At 34.0% G+C, this 24,657-nt stretch overlaps 1 protein-coding gene across 2 annotated transcripts in view; it reads left to right on the forward strand.

Moving 5' to 3' along the window:
* Positions 1-24,657, forward strand: part of GSK3B (glycogen synthase kinase 3 beta) — a 202,084-nt gene that overhangs the window by 112,343 nt on the left and 65,084 nt on the right. For both annotated transcript variants that reach the window (XM_063093408.1, XM_063093415.1), the window contains exons 4-7: positions 11,973-12,083; positions 16,581-16,711; positions 20,023-20,129; positions 24,092-24,189. In XM_063093408.1, coding sequence (XP_062949478.1) covers positions 11,973-12,083; positions 16,581-16,711; positions 20,023-20,129; positions 24,092-24,189 — 447 coding nt within the window. The remainder of the gene's footprint in view (positions 1-11,972; positions 12,084-16,580; positions 16,712-20,022; positions 20,130-24,091; positions 24,190-24,657) is intronic.

The following is a 24,657-nucleotide window of genomic DNA, read 5'->3' on the forward strand; positions in this document are numbered from 1 at the left end:
GTATAAAGTGTTTAGATACAAGCGATTAGGGTCCCTGTCTAAATGAGTTTGTAGTTGATGAGAAAGACCAAAAAAGAAATACACTGCAGAATGATACATGATGTAATAATTATTTGTACTATGAACAGTAGTATGGAAGAAAATGATAAACTATCCATAGGAGCCAACAAAGGAATTACATAGAAGAGATGATGTTTGTTGATGGTTTAGGAGGCCAAATAGGAACTGTTTAGTGTAGAACAGGTGTGTGCCAAGTTAGAACAACAGAATGTTTTAAAGGCTTGGTTATGTTTAACAGCATAGTGTGTGTAGAGGAGATACAAGTACAGTAGTCTGAAATTGCTGGTGTATTTTAAGTATGGGGTTGTGGGGATGGTAGTGGGAGATGAGACTAGGAAAGTAGAAGTGGGTTCGTAAATGATTATTTAGGTCAAAGTCAGCCTCCTTGTATGAAAAGCATTTTGTTGTTGTTATTACTTTTTAATTAAATGAAATCCCAAGTTATAGAAATACCATGATCAAGTTTACAATATGCTGTTCCTCTGCCTTTCTGTTTTCCTCTCTCACCGTCTTCTTTACTGTGTGAAAATCATGGACAGCAGGGAATTTTATTCACTGAAATAAAGTGATTACCTATGTAAGCTCAATTTTTGTATCTTCCTTAAAATCTTATGTTGGTTTCTATTAAAGTGCTGTATTGATTATCTGAATGAAACTTTTACTGATGAAATGCTAACATTTTCAGTGGAGTGTGATCTAGGGAATGAATATATATTGGTAATGCAAAACTCTTGAGTTTGATGAATTGAGATATCAAGACCTCCTCATGAAGTACAATTGTTACTGATGGCAAATGAGATGGTAACTGTCATCTGCTTGGAAACATTAATCTAGCAGTTTCTTTGAATATCAGTTTGCCACCTTTATTTTTATGTTATTTTAGTTTCACTAAAGAAGAACATCCATATTATAAAAGAATTGAAATAACACAGAAGGGGAACAGATTAAAGTAGTCTTCTTTACCCTAATCCCTAAATCTCCTAATCCCACTCTCTATAGAGGTAAATTTATTGTATGCATGTATGAGCACATATGTGTTAATGTAATAACATTGTTTTAGAACACATTCCCCCTGTTTCCCAAAAGTTTAATAATAGGTCTTTTATGTCTATATCCATAGACCCTGGGCCCAGTTTTCCCTGTTAACATATTAGTATGAACCAATATTGATACACTATTATTAACGGAAGCCCATAGTTTATTCAGATTTCCTTAGTTTTTATGTAATGATTTCTTTTTTTGTTTTATAATCTCATTCAGGATGCCACATTACATTTACAAAGACTAAGTATAGGAAGGAATACCACATTTAGGATACAAACATTACATTTAGTTATTTGTCTCCTTAGGCTCCTCTTGGCTGTGGCAGTTTCTCAGACTTTCCTTGTTTTTGATGATTGTGACAGTTTGGGGGAGTACTGGTCAGATATTTTGAAGGATGCCTCACTATTGGAATTTGTCTGATTTTTTTTCATGATAAAACTGGGGTTATAGGTTATTGGGGAAAAGACGACACAGGTAAACTGCCATTTTCATTACATCATATCAAGGTTACATACTATCAATATGATTTATGATTGCTGTTAATGACCTTCATTACTTGTCTGTCATAGTGCTTGCTAATTTTTTCTACTGCAAAGTTACCCCCTCCCTTCCCTGCCTTCTATAGTGTATTCTTTGGAACGAAGTCATTATACACTGACCACATCTAAGAAGGAGGGAGAGAGCTACTTATACGCCTTGTCCTTAATGGTGGAGTCGCTACATAAACTATTTGGATTTCTTCTGCAAAAGAGACATTTCTCTTCTTCCCCATTTATTCATCTATTTAGTCATTTATATCATTGTGGACTCATGCATATTTATTTTATTGATCAAATTGTTCCAGCTTTGTCCATTGGGAGCTCTTTCAGTTAGCTCCTGTGCTGCTTTAACATACCTCCCATTAATGTAGGCATTTTGTTTTATTTCGTTTTTGAGCATGTCTTTATTTTTTGGCACTGTAAGATATGGCATGTAGATTATTATTATTTTAAGTTGCTCTCCACCAGTCTTCAGTCATTTTGTGTCTACGTAAGTATGGGAACAAGTGCATGTACACTCATGCACTCACAGAATTATTTTCATAGACTTAATTCCTAGAAATGGCATTGCTGAGTCAAGTTGTGGGTTTGTATGTCTTCACTTTTGGATGAATATATTTACCCATTGCCTTCACAAAAGGTGGCATGAATTTGGGCTTTCACCAGTCATGTCGTGGTGCATATTGGACAGTGACCCTGTTCCAGTACTTTATTATCTCAGATTGAATTTTGTTTTCCAATTTGCTAGGTGAAAAAGTTGTAGCTAATTGTTATTTTTATTACATTTATTTAATTATGAGTGAGGTTGAACATATTTCTGCGTTTTTGTTGGCCATTTGTATGACCATCTGTATGACCCTTTCCATTTTTTTCTATTAGAATGTTGGTCTTTTCTGAATGACTTCCAAGACATATTTGTACTTTAAATAAAACAATTAAGTCCTTTGTTATGTGTAGCAAAAAAAAAAATTTTTTTTTTGCCAAATTGTCATACTTTTCAGACTTCCTTTGTGTCATTTTTAAAAAAGTAGTTTAAAGCTTTACATTTTTATGTAATCAAATTGGCATTATTTTCCTTAATGGCTTGTAGCTGTATTGCCCTCCGAGACACACTCGGGTTTTCTTCCAGTACATTGATAGGTTTTTTAAAAGAAGACCTTTAGTAATTTTGGTATTTGTTTTGTTTAAAGGTATGAGATAAGGATGAAGTGTCTTAATCATTTTTGTATGCTAGGTACTTACCTCCCTTCCCCATTCCCTCCCTCAGCCTCCTGAGCAGAAAAATATTTCTCTCTAACCTAATTCACACATCCCTTACTGTTGTTATTATTCCCGTTATCAAGCCAGCCTTGCATACTAATCAGAGAAAAGATAACTGTTTTGAAGATTTTTGCCAGTTGGAATTCTATAACCCAATTCTGAGGAAAATCCTGTGGTACCTTGATGTTGTATTGAATGTCTTGTTACTGGGTTCTCTGAATTGCTGCTTTGCATCCCATCAGATTTTTAGAATTATATCGTGATTCTACTTAAAACTGATTCTACTTAAAACCTCAAGCCATTTTGTTTCCTTGACTTCAGAGAAGTCATCTGGGGATGAGAACATCATAATAGTATGTTTTCCAAATGTAGGGTAGAGTTATCCCAGCTCTTGCCGAGTTCTTAGAAGAGTGGTTATCAGTGATTAGAAAATAGTTTATCAATAACAGTGATAACTAGAAAAACTCAGCCACTGAGAGAAATACTCCCCTAATTTGTGCATCACGTAATTCTTTGGAGGTTTCTGAATAAGATCCACAATAGCAAAGGACTTGTAGAAGTGACTCCTTATCCAAATACTCGTAATGTTAGCGGACTAAGTGTTTCCAGCATGTGCATCTGAAATGATATTCTTTATGTGTTATATTTCTGTATTTAGCTTTTTATATTTACAGCTAATATGTGAGTATTCTGGCATTCTCTCTGATAATCCAAAAGAGAGAGATTACCCTAAGAAAACAGTAGACCTGAGATGTTTCAGAAAATTATAAGTAATAAAAATGCTGGCTCCTGGTTCTTCTTTCTTCTCAAAATATTCTTCTCTCATCCCCAATCTCCTGAATTATACTTTGCAGGAACCTCCAAACAAAACTATACTTTGGGAAAGTGAAAATATTACTATTTTCTCTACGTATCGTGTTTCCTAGAGATGGACACTTTCCACCAGAAGTTATTTCTGTGGCTATTTAACTTAATTTAGAACTTTTGTAAATTTAACAAGAGCATTTAAAGAGCACGATGTTGTTAAGCCCATTTATTTCAGATTATAATTAGTAGTAGTATTACTGCTTTTTTGTTTTGGTTTTTAGTATTAATTTGATTTTTAAAAAGAAAGATGGATTTGATTTGAATACAAACACAAAGCCATGAAGAAAATGGTGGTTCACACTACCTTTTCAAGTACAATGAGACATCCCCAGTGTCTTAGAAAATGAAGACCAGTCAAAATGAAAGCTGTTGATAAGCCTTTCTGTTCAAATAAATTTTGTTTGTTCATTCCGTTAATCACTGGAAACTTATAATATTCTTTAGAGCCATACAGGATATCTGTTAATTTTGTAGGTAAGGTGTGAATTTCTTTTTGGTATTTAAGAACTATCATTTTGACTCTTTCCTTACATATGATGTTTCCTAGGAATGGACACTCTCCCTTCTCCCCTCAGGGTTATTTCTGTGGCTATTTAATTTACATTAGAACATTTGTAAATTTAACAAGAGCATTTATTTGAGCCCCCATATTTCTCATACTGTAGTAAATTAAATTAGAGCATTGGTTTTGTTAAGTTTCCTTTGTTGTATTCTGCTTTGTTAATGTTATAAATAAAATATGCTGTCTAAAGAGGGATATCATCAGTACTTCAAATGAGGCTGAACTGTATCTAGTGAAATTATCCTTATTGATCTGAACACAGTACTTCTGCTGTAACCAACTGTTGTATTATGTTTTTCATTAGCTGCATCTCAATGTTAATTCCTTTTGAGTTCTGTTCAATTATACCTGTCATTTAATTTCCAGATGAATTACTGTCAGGTCTCATCCTGATTCTGTCTGATCTGTCATTCTACATAATAGATAGATACTTTGATTTTAATCATAGGGCTTAATATTTATTTTTGTTAAATTTCATTTTGGGGGTTTGGTCTGTTGTTCCACCTTGGAATCTTTTAAATTCTTACTCAGTGCATCATTTTAAGCCATTCTTCCTAGGTTTGTGTCAATCTTAAGTGGCTGTGTTGAAACCAGAGATCACAATGACTGAAGATTTATCCCCTGGTATATTTTATTTGGCCAGCACATTCTGTTATTATTATTTTTTTAAAATTAGAATGCTTTTAGTTAAGTCATGCACTATCCGACTTACCAACCATTGCCTCTTATTGCATTATACAGTTCATACCTTCATACCTTTACATTTGTTGTTTAGCTGTTGAAGGCATTTACTTTTGCAACTCCTAATAAATGAAGTAACTTATAAAAATATTGATTAGGACAAGGGAAGGACAGAGGTTGTACTCTTGCAGCTAGAAACCTTGATTGAACTTGGCATTCATCTTTTAATTTTTACATTTTTAGCTTTTAGTGTGATTGTTTAGCAAATAAAGTAAACTGTAATCTAGTGCTATACACATGTTCAAGTTGTTTATTAGTATATCATGATTAACTTTGTCGAATAGATTAATAAAATCAAGAAGCCTTGTAATGGATTAATAAAATCAAGAAACCTTGTAATTGAATAATAGTTTTATGTGGGAGCTAAAAATAAATAAATAAACACAAAAACAAGTAGAAAGGCGGGGGGGGGGGGGGAAGAAGACAGAATAACCACAAAAATTCCTTGAACTGTTTAAGTCAAGTGAGCAGATATGACATGGGGTCGGGGGGTGTGGAGAGGAACTGGTAAAGGGCATGAAAATCAACTAGTGTATTTTGAGAAGTAAAATAAAAAATAAAAATTAAAGAATTTAAAAAATGAATAATAGTTTTTTTAAAAAGGATAGCTTTGACAGCTGTGTTAATGATCTAATACCTGAGACTGACCATTCTTTGAATTCTACTTATACAGCAATCCCTTCTGCACCAGTTCAGCATTCTGTTTATTTATCCTCTTGACTAGACCTCACCTTCACTTGGAATGGATTTTTCTCTGAATCTTGATTTCTGAAGTTTTCTTCTTGTAGCTTTCTCTTTCATTACTCTCTTTCATTACTCTTGCTATCCTCATTTTTCGTATGACCTTACCTTTTATTTCACAAGAAATAGGATCACCAGACACATAAGCATTCAACTTACATTTTTTCTTTTTCCCTCATGCCTAATCACTTATTTTAGATTTACAGAAAAAAATGTGGAATCATCCTTTTTTAAGCATAACAGTTAAATTATGAGTTTTTATTATGTACCAGGTAATGAGCTTAAACAGCTTTTTATATATTATTTCTTATAATCTCATGATACTCTTTTAAAGTAGATACTATCATTAGTACTATTTTGCAGATGAGAAAACTGAGGCTTAGAGAGGTCAGGTAACTTGCTCATTGTCAAATAACATAGTAACAGAGTTGGAACTTCTGTGTAGTTTTGTGTGACTCACACTAACCTCACCTCTTAATTACTACACTCTATTGCTTCTCTGTTCTTGTTTCCTTCTTCACCTGATGTTCTAGAATCTTGTTTCATCAGTTACCCTTTTCTTTCCTTTCTTATAACTTTATTCTATCCTTATCTACTCAGCCTTTAAAAAATTCGGGTCTCTCTTAGCCAATCAAAAATACAAACAAAAAGAATAGCAATAATTTTTCTTTGACTTTGCCTCTCCTTGAGTTACCAGCTCCCAGCTCTTTGCTTACTTTCACCACTAGAAATTTTGTAAGAACAAACTAAATTAACTGCCTTCTGTTTCTCACTGCCATCTTCTCACTCTTGAACCCAGTGCAGCATTGTTGCTAGTGGCACTGGGGTTTGAAACTGCTCTAAGTGCATCACTGAACCAAGATATAGTAGATCCAACAACCTCTTTTCAGTCCTCATCCCTCCTGCCATTGAAACTCTTCACAGTTCCACATCGTATCCTTATTGAAATTTCAGCTTTGGATCTCTCGATTCTACTCTTTCCTTACTTTCTTGTGCCTCTGAGTTCTTTCTTCTTGTTTGCTAAGTCTCCTAATGTCATCTGCTTCTTAAGTTCGGTGTTTACCAGAGTTCCATAGTCAGTCCTTTCCTTATTCTCCTACTCTGCACACTCTTCTTAGATAGGTGAGTCTGTTCTTATGGCTTCAGCAATTGCCTAAATCTCTAGCTGTACTCCACTCTTGTTTCCTGAGTTTTACCTTGACTTGTGTGTGCAACCACCTGTGGAACATAGCTTCCTAAATTATACTGAGACACATTAAGTAAAAGTTTATCTGATTTTTTTCCTTTTTATTCTTTTTGCTTTCCCTGTCTTATCACCTATTTTGTTTCCCAAGTTTAGAGACAGTTAAATTAATCTGGACTTCTTGATTTCTCAGGTTCTCTATTATTCTAATGTTCAACTAGACAGTATATGCCCCCCCACCCCCCATCTTTCTTTTTTGAGTACCTATTGCCTTATGCCCTGGTCCAGGTCTTGGATTTTTATAGGAGGTTTCCAGTTGCTTACCCTGCTTTTATTCTCGTCTTCTCAACCCTCCTTTCCTTACCCATTTTCATAATACCGTTTGAATTAAAATAGACCTGTCAGTCTATAATTTTAATTTTCCCCCAGCTTTATTAAGATAAAATTGACAAATAAAAATTGTATATATTTACAGTGCACAATGTATTTCGATATATTGTGAAATGTATAATCCTAATTTAAAAATAAATATCTAAATCCTAATTTTAAAATAAATATCTATTGCCTCTGAGCTTAATTTATTCAGCAAATCTTTATTGAGTGTCTATTATATGCTAGACACTATTCTAGATGGAGATAGAGCAGTATACAAAACAAACAAAAATGTTTGCCCTTGTGAAGCCTTGCCTAGTTGGGTGAGGCAGACAATTAAAAGTAAACTATATGGTTAGAAAGTAATAAGTATCACTTATATGGAAAGTGGGAAAAAATAAAGTAGGAAAGGCAGATGGGGAATGTGAGCATGGAGGAATGGGTTGCAGTTTTATATGGGGTGATTAGGGAAAGCCGCCTGAGAAGATAACACTTGAACGAAGATTTGAAGGAGTTGAGGCAACTGAGCTATGTGCCTGTCTGGGGCAAAAACATTCCAGGCTAAAGGCCTGATTGGTATAGAGGCCCTTAACGTGAAAGCCTGCCAAATGTGTTTAAGAAGCAGCAGGAAGCTAGAGTGGCTAGAGATAAGTGAGCAGTGAGGAGAGTAGTGGAGTAGAGGAATTACAGGATAGGGAAATAATGAAGTGGGTGTGTTAGTACCTTGTAGACCATTCATGAGCTTTTATTCTTAATGAGGTGGAGTGGAAGAGATACAATCTAATGTATACTTTGTTGATATTAGACTATAAAAGGGTAAGGGTGGAAGCAGGTAGACCATTTAGGAGGGTATAGCAATAATCCAGGTGAGAGGTGACAGTGGCTCACACCAGGGTTGGAGCAGTGAAAATGGTAAGTAGTGATTGGATCTGGATAAGTTTTACAGGTGGAACCATTAGTATTTTTTTGACATAAAGATTTAGGGAGTGTATGTGTTGTGGATGAGAGAGAGAGAGAGAGGGAAGGAGGGAGGGAGAGAAAGAGGGAGGGAGAGAGAAAAACAAGTGGTTGGGAGTGGATTAAGGATGATACTAAGGTAGTGGTTATTTTTTCGATTCCAATGCAGCTCTCCCTTGAGGATTTCTTGTAGGGCTAGTTGTGTGTTGAATTCCCATGGTTTTTGTCTGCCTGGAAAATACACTCTTTTTCCCTCATTTCTGAAGGATAGCTTTGTTGGGTATAGTATTCTCAGCTGGCAGCTTTTTTTCTTTTAGTATTTTGAATATATCATCCCATTTTCTTCTGGCCTGTAGAGTTTCTGTTGAGAAGTCTGCTGTTAGTCTGATAGGGGCTCCCTTATAGGTGATTTGACGCTTTTCTCTTGTTTCTTTTAAGATTCTCTCTTTGTCTTTGAGCTTTTCCAGTGTGACTATAATGTGTTTTGGAGGGAATCCTTTAGAGTTGAATCTGTTTGGGGATCTTTGAGCCTCCTGGATCTGAAGGTCCATGTCTCTCCTTATACCTGGGAAGTTTTCTGTTTTTATTTCGTTGAATAGGTTTTCCATGCCTTTTTCTTTCTCCTCCCCTTCTGGAACACCCATGATTTGAATGTATGTGTGTTTAAGATTGTCTGTTAGCTCTCTTAGATTTTCTTCATTTTTAAAAAATTTTTTTTCTTTCTTTTTTTTTTTTTTTTGTCTGCCTGGGTTATTTTGAAAAGACTATCTTAAAGATCAGAAGTTCTTTCTTCTGCTTGTTCTAGCCCACTGCTTAAGATATTGGTTGTGTTTTTTATTTCATTGAATGAATCTTTCAGTTCTGAGTTCTGCTACATTCTTTGAAAAGTTATTAATCTCTTTGTAAATTTCCTCCTTCATATCCTGGATTTTTTTTTCTTGTTATATTGTCTGAGTCTTCTCATATCTCAGTGAATTTCCTTACAATTGTTGCTCAGAATTCCTTTTCAGTCATTTCAAGTGTTTCTTGCTCTATAGCGTCTGGTATTTGAAAATTACTATATTTTTTTGGTGGTGTAATTATTTTCTTGGGTTTTGATATTTTTAGTATCTCTACATTGATGTCTGGTCATCTGTTCAAGCAGTTGCTTCTTCTGTTACTCTGGAGTGGCCTTTGAGGAGAGAGACGTCCTCTACTTTTTCCAGTCTCTGCTCGTGACTCTCCTGGTGTCAGTGTAGTTGAGTGCCTGGCAGGCCGCCTGCACAGTGGCTGTGGCTACTTCTGTGGCATTGACCTGCTTTTGTGGCAGCTGTAGCTATGGTGGTGGCTGTGGTGGGCCACCTGCATGGAAATGGTGTTTTCAGTTAATTCTCTTGCCTGCTTCTGAGCAAGGAGTGCCACCTTCCACTCTTGCCCAGGACCCTGGGTGTGCTCTCTTGCCTGTTTCTGGGAGGATGGGGCTGCCCTTGGCTTCTTGCCCTGGGACCCCAGGCGTGGTTTCTTGCTTGCTTCTGGGCAGAGGGGGCTGCCCTCAGTTCTTTGTCCTAGAACCCCAAGTGTGCTCTCTTGCTTCTGGAGTAAGTTTTAGAGAGAATGAGTGGAGAGAAGAATTGAAAAAAGTCAGCTTAGACACCTCTTTTGAAGAGTTTTGCTGTAAAGGGGGTCCATAAAATATGATGGTAATTAGTGTGGTTAGAGATAGTTGGCGTTTTTTTCTCTTAAAGAATGGAAGAATAATAGCAAGTTTGTGTGTTGATTGTAATGTTCCTACCAATAGGGAATAATTAATGCAGAAAGTCAGGAAATTCTGGAGCAATGATGTTGAGTAGGAAAAGCAGAATGGGATCCCCACCCCCGTCCCCTCCATGTACCAGTGTTTGCCTTGGAATAGAGTCTGGGCAGGTTATTTCAATTTTCAGAATTAAAGGAAAAGTGTATGAGGATAGATGCTGGTAAGTGGGTAAATGTAGTGGTGCAACCAAGGTCATTCGCTGAGGTTGAGGACAGAGAAGGAGGGTTGGAGGTTGAAGAGGAGATGAGGAGAAATGAAGTAGTTTGGAAAGTGAATAGACTAGTTATTGCTGGACCAGTTGAATTTCTTGATGATGACTTTAACCTGAGACCAATCAGAGCAATTGTAGGCTTCTATGCAGACATATTCAGCTCTTTGAGTACAGGCATGGACTGGCCAGAAAGCTGGATTTAACCAGGATTGTAGAAAAACCACTAGCTTTTTCTTAAATATTTTTGGCTTTGCAGGGTATCTGGTCTCTGTCACAACTCCTCAGTTCTGCCATTGTAGTCCCAAAACATCCATAGACAGTACTTAACCGAATGGGCATGGCTGTGCTCCATTAAAACTTTATTTGTAAAAATAGGCAGCAGGTCATGGCTGTTTTTTGCCTACCCCTGTGTTAGAGAATGAGGATATGATAGACCATGGAATTTAAGCTGGCTATTGAGGGAAGAGAGGAGAACCTTAAAGAGCGATGGATACAGAAAAGTTAGTTAGGGTCAATGGCATGATGTCTCACTATATTGTTTCCTGAACTCTACTGTATTCTTTGACCACACATCTTGAATATAATTTTCACTCTGCCTGAAATGCTTCTTTCATACTCAATTTAGATGTCATCTCTTTTTATACCTCCATCCTTACTTCCTCTGCAGTGGCTACTGACATCTAGAAAATGCTCAATAAATGCAAAAAATTGTAATTCTCCACTTCAGTGTGGTAGTAAGATGATTTCAAATTGGGAGATTGTGAAAGTTTGTCCACAGTTTTACTCACTCATTAGCCAATTCTACAGTTGAACATAGTAATTCTCAACTTTGTTTTCTGCTTGGGTTAACCTCATATTGTTCACATGAACAGTATCTGCTCTGTTCCTCTTTACTATGTGGTACTTAGTTGAAGTTCCTTTATTTCTCTCCACTGATCTTGGCTTGGTGTCTTTATGCTGCTGAGAATGGATATTTAAACATATGACCTGTAATAAGCTTGAGTATGGTAATTCACTGCCTTATAAATTATTCTTTTTATTTCAGTTAATTATAGAAGACAAGAGCTTGTTCTACTAATCGTAGACTATCAGGTAACCATAGGATCTTTTTGTGTGGAGGTTAGAGACATTTTGAAGAATATCTAGTCCAATCTTCATATCATAGTTGAAGAATCTGAAGCTTAGAGAAATTAAATGACTTGCACACACCAATTAACAGCAGAGGTAGGGCTATAAATTCATGTTTCTTAGCTCTCCGTTCAATGCTCTACTTACTGTCATGCCACCTTTTCTGATAAGATATGAGGGCATTGATTCTTAGTCTAGAAAATATGAAATTTTATGATGGGTGATATTCTCTAAAAGCATGGTAACCAAAATGATAATTTAAATATGACTGAGAATCTTAACAGTATTGAAATGGCTGTTTTTCCCCATGGAATTATTAGTAAGAAGGTATGGTAGACTTGGTTTTACTATTATGGTTACATTCTGAAGTAATTTTGTATAATTAAAATTGAACACATGAATCTTTTCTTTAAAAATCTAAATAAATGAATGTGTAGAGAATTTACTCTAATTTGAATATTTAAAGACCAGTTTCTAATCAGTTTTGTTTTTTGTTTTTTAATAAACTCTTTCAGAAAGATGAGGTCTATCTTAATCTGGTGCTGGACTATGTTCCGGAAACAGTGTACAGAGTTGCCAGACACTATAGTCGAGCCAAACAGACACTCCCTGTGATCTATGTCAAGGTATGTAAAAAATGGAACAAGGTCACATTTTAGAAAATATTTATTATGAGCCAGGGAGAGTTGGGTATGTTTTAACTTTATTATTACATTTAATATTCAGAGGAAGACTGCAAAGTAGGTGTTGTTAAAGCTTGGTTAAATTATTGTACCATTTCAAAATGTGAAGCCTTCATCTTTTAAACTTTCAAAACTCAGATATTAAAGATTCTCTGGTAAGTTGCAGTGAATTTTTTTCACAGATAATTATGGATTTTAATTCTGCTAGCCATAGCACCTTTTTATTTAATTTCTGATATCCTTATTGTACCATAGACTAAAATAGAAGTACGTCATATAAAATTGTAAATTCAGTGTTTTATTGCCATATGTAGGTGTATTTGTCACATCTGTAGCTGAAGTTTAAACTTCTGGCAATTTTAGATATGCACAAAGGGTTATTAACTGTGGTATAGTGAAAATTAACTAGGTGTTGAGTTTGAAAGTTCAGATATCTAAATGCAATTTTTTTTGTATTTTCCTTTAAAGAAATGACTCTAAAAAATAAAATGGCATTGACTCTAAATGATTTATGTTCAGAGTTTTGTTAATTGTTACAACTTTAAATTTCACAGTAATAAAATGGGTATTGCTTAATTGTTACTACTTTAAATTACACAATAATAAAATGGGTACCAAAACAGGAACATTAATAATAGAAGTTTTTTAGGGACTTTGGGTAGCTAGATCATTTGGGCAAGGAGTCCAGGATTCCTGTTGAATTCAGTGCTAGAAATTAAAATATGATTCCAGTATAATTTTATTTGGACTTAGCAAAACTTGGTTGAGGTTGTGGTTAAATTGATGATAGTAGGAACCAAAACATCCTGAAGTTTTCCACTATAAATTTACTGTAGTACTTTATTACAGTTTCAGAATAACAGATCCTATTCTAGATATCTAGCACAGCAGTGTATGCCTTTGAGATACACTGAGTAATCTAGAGTAATCTTTGAGCTATTTAGTTTAGAATAATGATGGTTTGGGTCTACCTACTCTGTGGCTCTTATTATTGCCAGCACAGAGCAATGGCACCTTTGCAAAACAGAAATGTTTGTTTCAATTTTCTTTTCTTATAGATTGTGTTTAAAATTTTTTTAAAATTAATTTTACTTTACTTGAAAATTAATATAAAATATTTACATGGTTCTGAGGTAAAATCTACTAAACAAAGTATATAATAGAAGTTCAGCTTTAACTCTGTTCCTTCTCTCTACCAGAGTTAAGTATTTAAAAATTTTTTATACTTTATCGGCTCATTTTTAAAATATGCAAATGTGTAATTATTCTTTCTACCCCTTTTTATATAAACGGTTACATAAGGTATACTTTTCATTCTACCATTTTTTTTTTTTAAATGAAAACCATATCCTGGAAATTACTGTATAGTTGTGTATGTATGTGGCCATACTTTTTTATAGTTACATATTACTCCATCATATGATTGTATCCTAATTTATTTAGTTAGTGACCTATTAATACATGTATTGTTTTTCCTTCATTATTTATTTATTTGTTTGTTTGTTTGTTTGGATTTTTGCCCATGTATAGTTGGGCTAGATCTCTGGCATTCTATATTTTAAAAAAGAAAATAAAATTATTGTACATATTGAAGTTCACATACAAAGAAAGATGTAGGAAAAGGGAAGGTTCTTTTATTTAACCACAGCTCTTTCAGAGTTAGAATTATTTTTTTATTTTATTTATTTATTTATTTTTGTCTTTTTGTGACCGGCCGCACCGCACTCTCCCGAGTGTGCCACGGGGTCGGCCCAGAGTTAGAATTATTTACTCTGTGCATAATTCTTTGGGGACACAAATTTATTCTTGTGTTTAAGGATTTGAAAAGAAGAAAACTGTGTCTGGTATTAATGGGTTATGAGTTGATCTGCTTCACTTATTCATTCTGTATAGTTTAATTTTGATCCTATGATATGAAAAGCCTTAGACTGAGAGATGGAAATTAAAGTAATAAATACATGTAACTCTTGCCTTAATGGACCTCACCATCTAGCAAGGACTTGTTTGACATACATGTTACCAAAATAACAACTGTGTTTCTTTGTGATTGTTTAATTTTCACTTTTTCTGGGGGAATTGACTATGTTCTGTGATCGTATTGCTTGGAACCACTTTCTTCACCACTTTTCTACTACTGGCCATTTTGTAGTTGATGATAGTTAATACACAAATTAAAAAGTTTTGAGCACCTTTGCTTTTCTGAGGAACATCTTGCAGAACTACATGGGGCTTAAAATGCAGTGCTGAAGCAGATGACTTGTAAAATGTTGTGAACTTAAATTTTTTTTAATGGAAAAGACGTGTAAGGGTAGGGTCTGAGTGATTACACAAGAGAGCTGGGTGTATTTTTGTGAATCGTAAACAAAATTGTTATTCTATTATTTGCTTTAAACAGATGCTGTGGCACAGAGGAAAGAATATTGGACTTGAGTTGAATAGTTTTTTACTTAGTTATCGAGCTATTTAGTGCTTGTATTTTTGTACCTTTATTTAATAGAATAAAAATATGGCAAAATAAAGAAATCATAATTAACAGAGGAGTACCCAAGCGATTATAGAATATTACATATGTGGTAATGGGCAAGTTGTTTAATCTCTCTGTGCCTCAGTTACTTTATATTTAAAATAGTAATAATAGTAGTACTTACATAGGGTATTATAAGGAAAAATGAAATAATGCATGTAAAGCACTTAGAATAGTGCCTGGCACATGATAAGTTTTGTTTGTTTTTTTGTTATTGTGTTTGCTGTATAGAAAGCCTCTCAGCTTTCTTATAAGTATACTTTTACAAAGTGAAATAACAACCAAAAGATATAAAATTGCATATTTCATTCTTGATTTTGACTTTTCAGAAGCTAAAGTGAAGAGAACGGAAATAGTGTAGATCTTTCAGATGAAAGAATAAAGTAAAAAGACATCTTAAAATTAACTTTGTTTGAACTCTTAAGCACTTTTTACAAAGAAAACTTTTGTTTTCACCGATTCTTGCTGACCTAGACCTTAGTACCCTGACACAGAGATAGTAGAATATCTTCTTTAGTAAATTAATGTCTGTGAACTCAGTTTCTTATGGGAGATCATTTCGTTAGTGGTAATGAGTTGAAAACTCTTAGAGTAAGCTTCAGGACTTGGAGATTGAACAGTGATACAATAGTAGAATTACAAAGCTTTAAAAAAGTTATATGGATACCTAAATGCCTTAATTCTAGCTTCAGGGCAAAATGCAGACCTTATTGAAGATAGTTTCTATGCATTTTACGTCATGCTTCATTTTAAAGAAACTGTAAACTTTTCCAGTTTTAGTTCAAATTAACATTAAGGATGTACTGAAATTCAGCTGTCTGAAGTTTTTTTCATCATGCCTCTTGAAGGAAAGTAGGGTTCATGTTAATTTTAATTAACCTAAGCCTTAGCAATAACCTCTAAAGATGGTACCATATGTCAGTGTTTCATCTGACCTTTAGCTATCTTTTTGTTGTTTTTTTACCAAGACATTGCTATCTTGGTTTGAATCATTTCAAAAATTCTTTTCATGGTATATAACTTTGGGGTAGAGGTCAGAAGGTGAGTAATCAGAAAAATTTTAAAGTGAATCAGAACACTGACCTTGGGAAAAACAGAGGTTTAAGATATACTGACTGTCTCCAGAAAGTTCTTCTCTTCCCCTTTCAGAAGTCTGGTCCTTTCATGCAGACCCAGTTTCTCCATGTATCTTTTTGGTAATAAAATTGAAAAGACCTTCTTTTAAGGCGAAGTCAACAGTTAGCTAGGCAACTTTTTAAAAATGGCATTTTAAAGTGTACTTATTTCTGAAGGGTATTAACAGGAAAAATGCTGCTACTATCAGGGTTACTGATGTCTTGTTAGGTCATTGATTATAGATTTTCGCAGCCCATCTATGCGTTTTCCTAGGCCTCTCTATCAGTAACCTTGGAGGCTGTCATCTCAAAAAAATTGATTCTAAAGATGACACTGGAAATACTTCTACATTAAGCAGCCTGATATACTAGAAAAAATGATGAACTTAAAAATTGGAAGACCTGGTTTCTAGTTCAAACATTGTTACTTATTAGTCATATGATTTGGGATACCTCTCTTAGCTTTTCATATGTGTTTTAAATAAAAAGCCCATCTTAGCTTGTGGTGAGATGTGAGTAAAATAAAAAGTTATAAAGCACATTGTAAAGTTTCCTTTTTTAAGTTATTAAAGAATGGTGCGATTATTATATATGGTTAATGACCTTTTAATTAGCTAATTCATTTAGAAATAGCTAATTAATATAGAAATGACATGAAACTTCTTAAAGGAAGATTGAGTGCTAACAATCCCCAGCATTTCACCTGTACTGTTCTGAGAATCTGTTAATTTACTTACCACTTAAGGATTCTGATTTGCTTGGGATAGGACGTATTCGATTAATTTTTATTATTTATTCCAGTTGTATATGTATCAGCTGTTCCGAAGTTTAGCCTATATCCATTCCTTTGGAATCTGCCATCGGGATATTAAACCACAGAACCTCTTGTTGGATCCTGATACAGCTGTCTTAAAACTCTGTGACTTTGGAAGGTAAGCTAACTCTCTCATCCTTCCTTTCCTTCTTTCTTCTTTCTTCTTCCCATTTCCCTTCTTTCCCCATTTTCTTTCCTTCCTTCCTTCCCTTCTCTCTTTTTCCTTCCTCTCCCTCTCCCCCACGATATGCTCTTTTGAGTATATTCCTTTTACGGTGTCGGTCTAAACACTGTAATTCTTACTCAGGGAGTATAAACTAGTGCTGTTCATTGTAAGGTTAGTTTTGGTAATTTCTGTCAGAATTATAAATGTGTATTCATTTTCATCCAACAATTTAACTTCTAGGAATTGTTTTCTTAGAAATACACATTTACAAAGTAGTGTATATACAGGGATTTTTATCATAGCATTGTTTATAAATGACCATTAGTAGGAAAATGACCAAATAAATTATTATACATACACATATAATGTAATACATGCAGCCATGAAAAAGAATGAGGAAGCTTTCTATGAACTGAAAGGGAATGATTTCTAGAAAATATTAAATGATAAAATATATATTAAATATTAAAAGCAAGGTCAAGGCTATGTGTATAGTATGCTACCTTTTATGTTTTAAAAACCACAGAGTGTGACTATATATATTCAAATCTATGCTTGTATGTGTATGGCTTGTTCCTGGAATGATACATAATCATCACATTAATTGTCCCTGAGAAGGGAAACTTTGAAAAATATACAGTGTAGTTGGGAAACTCACTTTTTCATTGATTGTACTTTAGTATTGTTTAAATGTATATTATGTGTATGTACTCTTTTTTCAGTTAGAACTAATTTTTTAAAAATTATACATTATCCTTTTTACTTCAAGACTAATTTCAAAATTTAGGGATGAGGTAAAAGATAAAGTTGCAGTGTTTCCTTTTTCTCTATAATTTAATCTTTTATTTTCCCTTCTTTTCTGCAAATTCTAACAAACTTTCTGCTTTCTTAAACTAGTTCCTTGGTCACAGACTGTGGGTTTTTAATAATATGTCATCCTTTCTACTTCCATAGTTTATAGCATCTTGTGCCTGTCTGATCTGACATTTCAACATGCAGTCAAGCGTATATTCCCATGTAACTCATGCAGTTACTCTACTATTTCCTCTCTAGTGTAATCACCTGGAGTAATCCCTCTCCTCTCTATTCCTAAGACATTTCCACATAACTTGGATTCTCTCCAACTTAATTATTTTTCATCCTTGTCACAAATTCTTATTTTTCAACTTACATCTATAGATTACATATTGACCCACACCTGCTGATATCTGTATTCCTACCTCTTTGTAATACTTTTACATCAGTCCACAGTTTAAATTCTGAGTTTAACATAGGACATATTTTCAACAGGCTGTCTCTTGATAGTAATTCTTTTTAGTCTCAAAAGTGTGTCCTTTTTCAGACCATCCCCCATTATACTGTTTCCTAATTTCAGACAGCTCTCACAGGATCCAACTCATTTTGTAGGTTGTGACTTTGTTCCTTGAACCATAAGAAAAAGTGAAAGATTTTAAATCAAAATTCTTATTTGGTACTTAAAACAAAGCACTACTACTTATTATCTATAGGAAAAACTGCCCAAATTAGATGAGTTTTATTATTATGGGGTATCTTTCCCACCGAGAGTGAATGACTGGTATAGACTGTTAAAAAAAACTATGAGACACCAAGTTTAGTAGAGTTTCTCTTCTCACTATAGTGTCAAAATATTGTTGGCACTGGCCATTCTCTTAGGACATAAAATAGCTTTGTTCTAATAAATTAGGAATAGGATTTCACTTGCATGGTAATAGCTCCTTTTTACAAACCTTCTGATAACAAAGCTGCCTTTTTGTTTTTAATAAAATTGGTTTGGGCAAGTAGTGTCAGTGGTTACTTGAACAAAACAGTGTTACTCTCTTCTTAGTAATTCTTTGTTGGATAAAATAGGGCCTGGAAGTAGCTGAAGGGTTAGTAGGGCTGTCTAAGGACCAGAGGTGTATGTGACCACTATATTGTGCAGGGAGTTACAACCAGCCCCATATGTAAGAGAAAGAAGCAGCTCCATGAAGTAGTGAAAAAACCTACAGGCTGCAAAGCTTCCAGTTTTACCATTTTGTCTTTTAGTGAATTTTCTGACTGTAATTGGAATCTATCTTAATTGAAAAATGCCCTTTAGAAAGTAGAAAGGTCTTTTACCAATTATGCTTAAAACTAAGTGTCTTAATTTACATGCAGCCTGAAAACAGGGATTAATATTTATTAATTTTTGAAATTGTTGTTATATGTCAGTACTTGAGGAGAGAGTTAACTGGTGATAAAGGAAAAACAAGCTAAAGTTGGAGTCATATTGACTAGATATAAGTGGAAGAAAAGAAAGCCCAGACTTTGAAATGCTTGTGACTACTTTCATCTGTTTTACTCTGGCTTTCCTGTACCTTTAACTCAAAATTTTCTTACTTTTTCACTTTTTTTACTGTTTTGATTTTGTTGCTTGTATTTATTTCCTGTGTTTACCTTTGTCATTATTATATGTCAAAAAGATCAGCTTCTGCAGCAGTTTATTTCATGTGTCTTCTGGTTATCCAAGAAAACATCTCAAAAAATTAATTATAATTTACTTTGATGTTTAAAATATATGCTACAAAGTATTTCAGAAAGAAAATGGGAATAAAAGAACATGTGATTAAACTCACCACAGCAGAGTTAGAATTTATAGGCTGTGGATCATTTCTGCCCTAAAACTGAAAGCCTGTCTTTTTGCAGTTTATTGGGTAAAGAATATTTAGACAGTTAATAAATTGACCAAAATGTGGAAAAATAAAATAGACTGGGTCTGTAAGCCTTGAGATATTCACCCTGAGTCAGAGTCAAACTGTAAAACAGTAGCCAATTTGTCACCCTTTTAAAGAAATGTATTGAGCGAGGAGTATTCATTCTTATAATCGAATATGCTTTTTGGTGGGGGGCAGTACCTCTTACTTTTTTGTCCTTTCTTCTTCCTATTTTAGAGGTGGAATTTGGGGGACAAAAGATCAGAAGAAGTTTAACATTTATCCACTTGTGATTTTTTTTTTGTATCTTTTTCCTTAGGTGACAGTTGACAAATTCTTTCTTTAAAAATTACCAGATTTTTTGCAGAGCTCTGTGGTAAAATTGTAATTTTTCTGTTGGAGATAGTTACGGTTCATATTTTCTTTTTTGTATGTTGTGTGATTGGAATGATGTGAATGTTAGACAATCTTGGTATTGTTACTGATAGCAGTCTAGGTTCTTTTAAGGTTTAGATTTAAAGAATTTCTGCCCTTTTTTTTTTTTTTTTTTTTTTTTTTTTTGGTTAACAGTGCAAAGCAGCTGGTCCGAGGAGAACCCAATGTTTCGTATATCTGTTCTCGGTACTATAGGGCACCAGAGTTGATCTTTGGAGCCACTGATTATACCTCTAGTATAGGTAAGTACTGAATCTGAATAAAATGCTTGTAATTATTAATTACATCTTGAGTTTAGTAATTTGGTGGTACTGATCTATACTTTCACTTCCATAGAAGGATGAGTGTGCTCTACAATGTTCTCTCTTAAAAGATTGAGATGCAAAAATGTATAGAATTTTTAAAATTTCACCTTTTGGAATTTAAGATATACTTACTATTCTCTTTTTAGTTTTCTTGGACTATTAGAATTATAAAACTATTCCTTTACATTTGAGTAAGACATTTGTTTTTACCTTAAAGTTTTTAGTAAATCCTAAGTATACTCTTTCTTCACTTTCTCTTTTTAAATTCTCCTGAAATACCCACTTCTGAGCTTGGTTACCAATTGGAGAATTTGTTAATTAATAATGTTATTTTATTATGTAATAATGAAAGCAATATGATGACCATATTGTTGACATTCCTACCATGCTGTCTCAATTGGTTATTTAATTTTAAGTCAGCTTAAGTCAGGTAGTTTGGCTAAACCCACTGATTCTGTAGAATTCTTTACCAGAGATGTTTAGTAATAGAAGGAATTGAATAGAGATAATTAGCTTCAATCTTCATTGACCTCCTTTTCTACCCCCATTTTATAAAGCTCACTAGCTAGGAGTGAAGAGAGAGCACGATCAGCTGGACTTTAATAGGAAGCTAAGAAACCTGAGGAGCAACCTTAGGCTAGGTATGCAGGTGGAGGCCGAAATTATTTTACTCATATATTGTTTCTGAAGAGAATTTCTTAGTTCAGAAACAGAACAAAAGCATGCAGATAAGAAACCAACCAGAATTTGGGACAGTTTTGGGTTGGTTTTTTTTTTTTTGTTACAAATAGAAATTTACTGATGTGAACAATCACTCCTAAACAGAAACACATTACCATTTTTACTTTGGCAAAGGGCAAAATGCCAAAGCTCATTGTGATTTATGCCAAGGAGCCAGCAGTTTTACCCACCATTTCTTTTGTAGTACAAATTTCAACCCAGTGAAAAAGGCGTATTCTTATGAAAATATTTTTGCCCTCCAGGACCTCTGAAAATGTCCAGAGGACCCAGGGCTCTGCAGACCACACTTTGAGACCTGCTGCACTAGAAGATAGAGAGTATAATAATGTGTGTGTTTATGTAATGCTCAGAATCTCATCCTGTGTTATGTGGTATATGTTAATGGATAGATGAGAAATAATACAAGGAATATTTTGCTTGGAGTCAACCTAGATTTGAGTTCTGTATTTATTCCTACTAAGCTGAGCTTTAAAGTGGAGTTACTAACAGTTCTGCCTACTTTTCTGAGTGGCAGTGAGGACTTGATAAAATGTTGGTGAAAAGTACTATACATATGTACGGTGGCATTCTTTTTTCAGTATTCGTTAATTTGACTCTCTTTAAGTGCAAATTTCAGCCCTTTGTCTTTGGGGATGTAATTGGATTTTCCAACTGCTTTATATTTTATTCATAAATATGATGCTGATTATCTATATATAAGATACTAGGGTGAGTTGTATCAGAGTCACCTAAAATAAAGGCAGTTTGATTCTTCTAAAAATGTCATATCCTTATCATCTGACACATTGAGGAGCATTTATATAAACTGGGGCCTTTTGAGCCTTGTTGAGCCTCCCTTTTTAGACGTGGTATATTTGCCTCTTAAGGCTCTGTAAGATTTGTAAGCAGACCAAAAAAAAGGTACTTGGAGTGTGCGAATACAGGTACATTTAAAAAACGTTTTTAACAATAATGTTTGAAATGAAAGAGTAGCAGGTTCTTACTGGGTGTCATATTTGTATATAACCAGAGCTGATGGCTATGATTGTATTGCCTTATCAAGAAATGGCAAAATGGGACCAAAAAGCTAAGAATAAAAAGCTAAGGAATTGAGCTTACAGGACTTCGAAGAAGCTGTTATTCTGTGACAGTGAGATAGTTATTCAGGACAGTGGTGTCTTGATTGGGAATTGAGAATGGGTTCAGTAGCTTTACCTTGGACAGGTCATTTAGCTTTATCATACCGAATTTATCTGTGAAGCAAGTGTGCAAAATAAATGGCCTTGAAAGATCACTTTACCATGAATTAGAGTTAAGTATGAAATAGAATGCTATTTTGGCTTAAATCCCAAATAATTAAAATTCAATTGGCCGAAGTGTTTCTTTGTCCTACCTTCTGTTTAGTCGTTTTCTTCTATTTGGAGAATTTCATTCATTTGGTCTGTGAAGTAAGAACAGATGAGATTTTGGTATCTCCCAGAAAGTGAATGATAAATACTTCATTCTTAGTAATTTGACTGATTTAACATGAATTGAAGACCACTGTTATAGTTGTCACCTAACTCTTTTGATTATTAATCTTTGATAACCACTAGACAATAAGATTCCTTGGTGTTTTGCTCCTTGTTTTCCATATTTGTAGCTGAATCCTGCCTAAGAAAGTATTTCCTGTTATGGTTTTTTTTATGAAGGCATAGTTATTCCCCTGCAATTTTTCCAACCTTGTCCTTTGAGATGAATTGTTCTGTATTATGAAGAAATGAGTGCATATTACTTTTCTGTCTAATTAGCTAGGAAAAGAGATATTTTTAAACTTAGATCAAAATAAAGCATTTACAGTAATAAGGAGATACATCATTGCCACTTAACTGTAAGAGTTAATATTACTATTGGCTTTGAGTGAAGTAAGAATTCCCTAGCAGGTTTTCATATTTGCTTCATTTAGCAATTTCCCATTATATCAAGTAGGACTCTCTTGGTGTATGTTTGCAGAATGAGTATCTTGGTTATCACCACTTGGAAGTGGATAAAACAACTTGAGTTTCTTAAATTAATTCTGTGTAAATGACACATTTTTCTAGGTCAGTAAAAATTAGTCAGTGGAGCAAGGATTTCCAGTCCTTTTTGATAGTACATTTTACCACATCAGACCTCCTAAATTATTTGCTGTCTGCATGCCATTCACTGTTTTTCTTCTTCCTTACTGACAATGGGAAAGCCCAGCAATGATTTATGTTCATCTCCCTAAAGCACTTAAGTATTGCTACATAAAAAACCTAGGAATCTCAGAAATCTGGAAACTGAAAAGCAGCTTTTCCTTGCAAGAAGTCTTAATAGTGGGCTTTAAATAGGGTTGACCGTATAATTTATCTCCTAATCTGGTAATACTTTTGAGAGAGAAGAAGGGTGCTATTACTAATTATCCATGGAAAATAGATATAAAGTAGGGTATAAATCCTGGGTAAGTCAGCATGTATGCTTTAAATTATTTTTAAAGTTTATTAATTAAATTTATTTATTAAGTTATTAAAATGTATTAATTAAATTATTTTTCAAAGTTGTCTCTCAGGATTGAGGTTTCTGCTTTGACTTATAAGTGAATTATTTTTATAATTTATGAAATAAAATGTAGTTTTCTATCTTTGCCATTTCTTGGCACTTAAAAATGACATTATATTTATCCGCATTTTTCTCAGTCATATTATAACATAAAAGTCAACCATTTGAAGTCTTAAAAATTTTCCTCAGAGTTTGCATTGGCTTAAAATTCAGTGTCTATGGGAGATTGAACCTTTGCTTGCTGCTCATCTGTAGGGACCTACTAATGTGCAGAGATTGTGTCAATTTGACATATTTTCAACTATGATAAGTAGATAGTTATGCTGTAGCTTTGGTACTATAATCCTCTGTCTTGTTATTTGAAGACTTGAATACCTGATGTTTGATAATAATAGACTTTACACTTTATTGGAATATTCGTATTGGCGCTTTCTTTTTAGTAAGTTTAATGCTTAATTTAAAAATACATTAGGGAAGTTTTATGACTTTTTTCTCTGTTTTGTATTATACAGTCTTTTACTTGTGATATTTACTCTGAGATCAAAATAAAATTAGAAAATGTATACAAACATTTTCAACTCAAGCTACAAAGTATTAATAAGCCTTTGTTTTCTTTTCAGATGTATGGTCTGCGGGCTGTGTGTTGGCTGAGCTGTTACTAGGACAACCAATATTTCCAGGGGACAGTGGTGTGGATCAGTTGGTGGAAATAATCAAGGTGAGAAGATTGAATCAGAATTTTTGAACTGGAAGGAATTTCGGTGCTGTTTTAATATGTACATTTCTCTTTCACACTCTCTCACACACGCACAAACGCACATGTGTGCACGAAACTTAAAAAATGGAGAAAATGGTCCAAGGTCGCATCACAAGTTCAGCTATAGAGCCGGTATATGAGGGTACCTCAAAAAGTTCATGGAAAAATAGAATTAAAAGATAATATGAATCTTTTCAAAGTACCTTAGTAAGTACTCACCCAGCCTTTTGATTTCTAATTGAGTTACTCTTCTTTTGTGTGATCCTAGAAAAACTATTTTGTATATCAGATGCAGGAAAGTTAAAAGTACTAAAAAGGAAAATTAGACTATAATTTTCTAAAATGTATGTAAACTGAATGAAAGAAACTTTGTTTTTGCTCTCTTTTCCTAATACTCTCTGGAGCACATAGGAAATAGTTGTATTTATT

The sequence above is a fragment of the Cynocephalus volans genome, chromosome 1, assembly GCF_027409185.1.
Source record: "Cynocephalus volans isolate mCynVol1 chromosome 1, mCynVol1.pri, whole genome shotgun sequence".
Taxonomy (NCBI): Eukaryota; Metazoa; Chordata; class Mammalia; order Dermoptera; family Cynocephalidae; genus Cynocephalus; species Cynocephalus volans.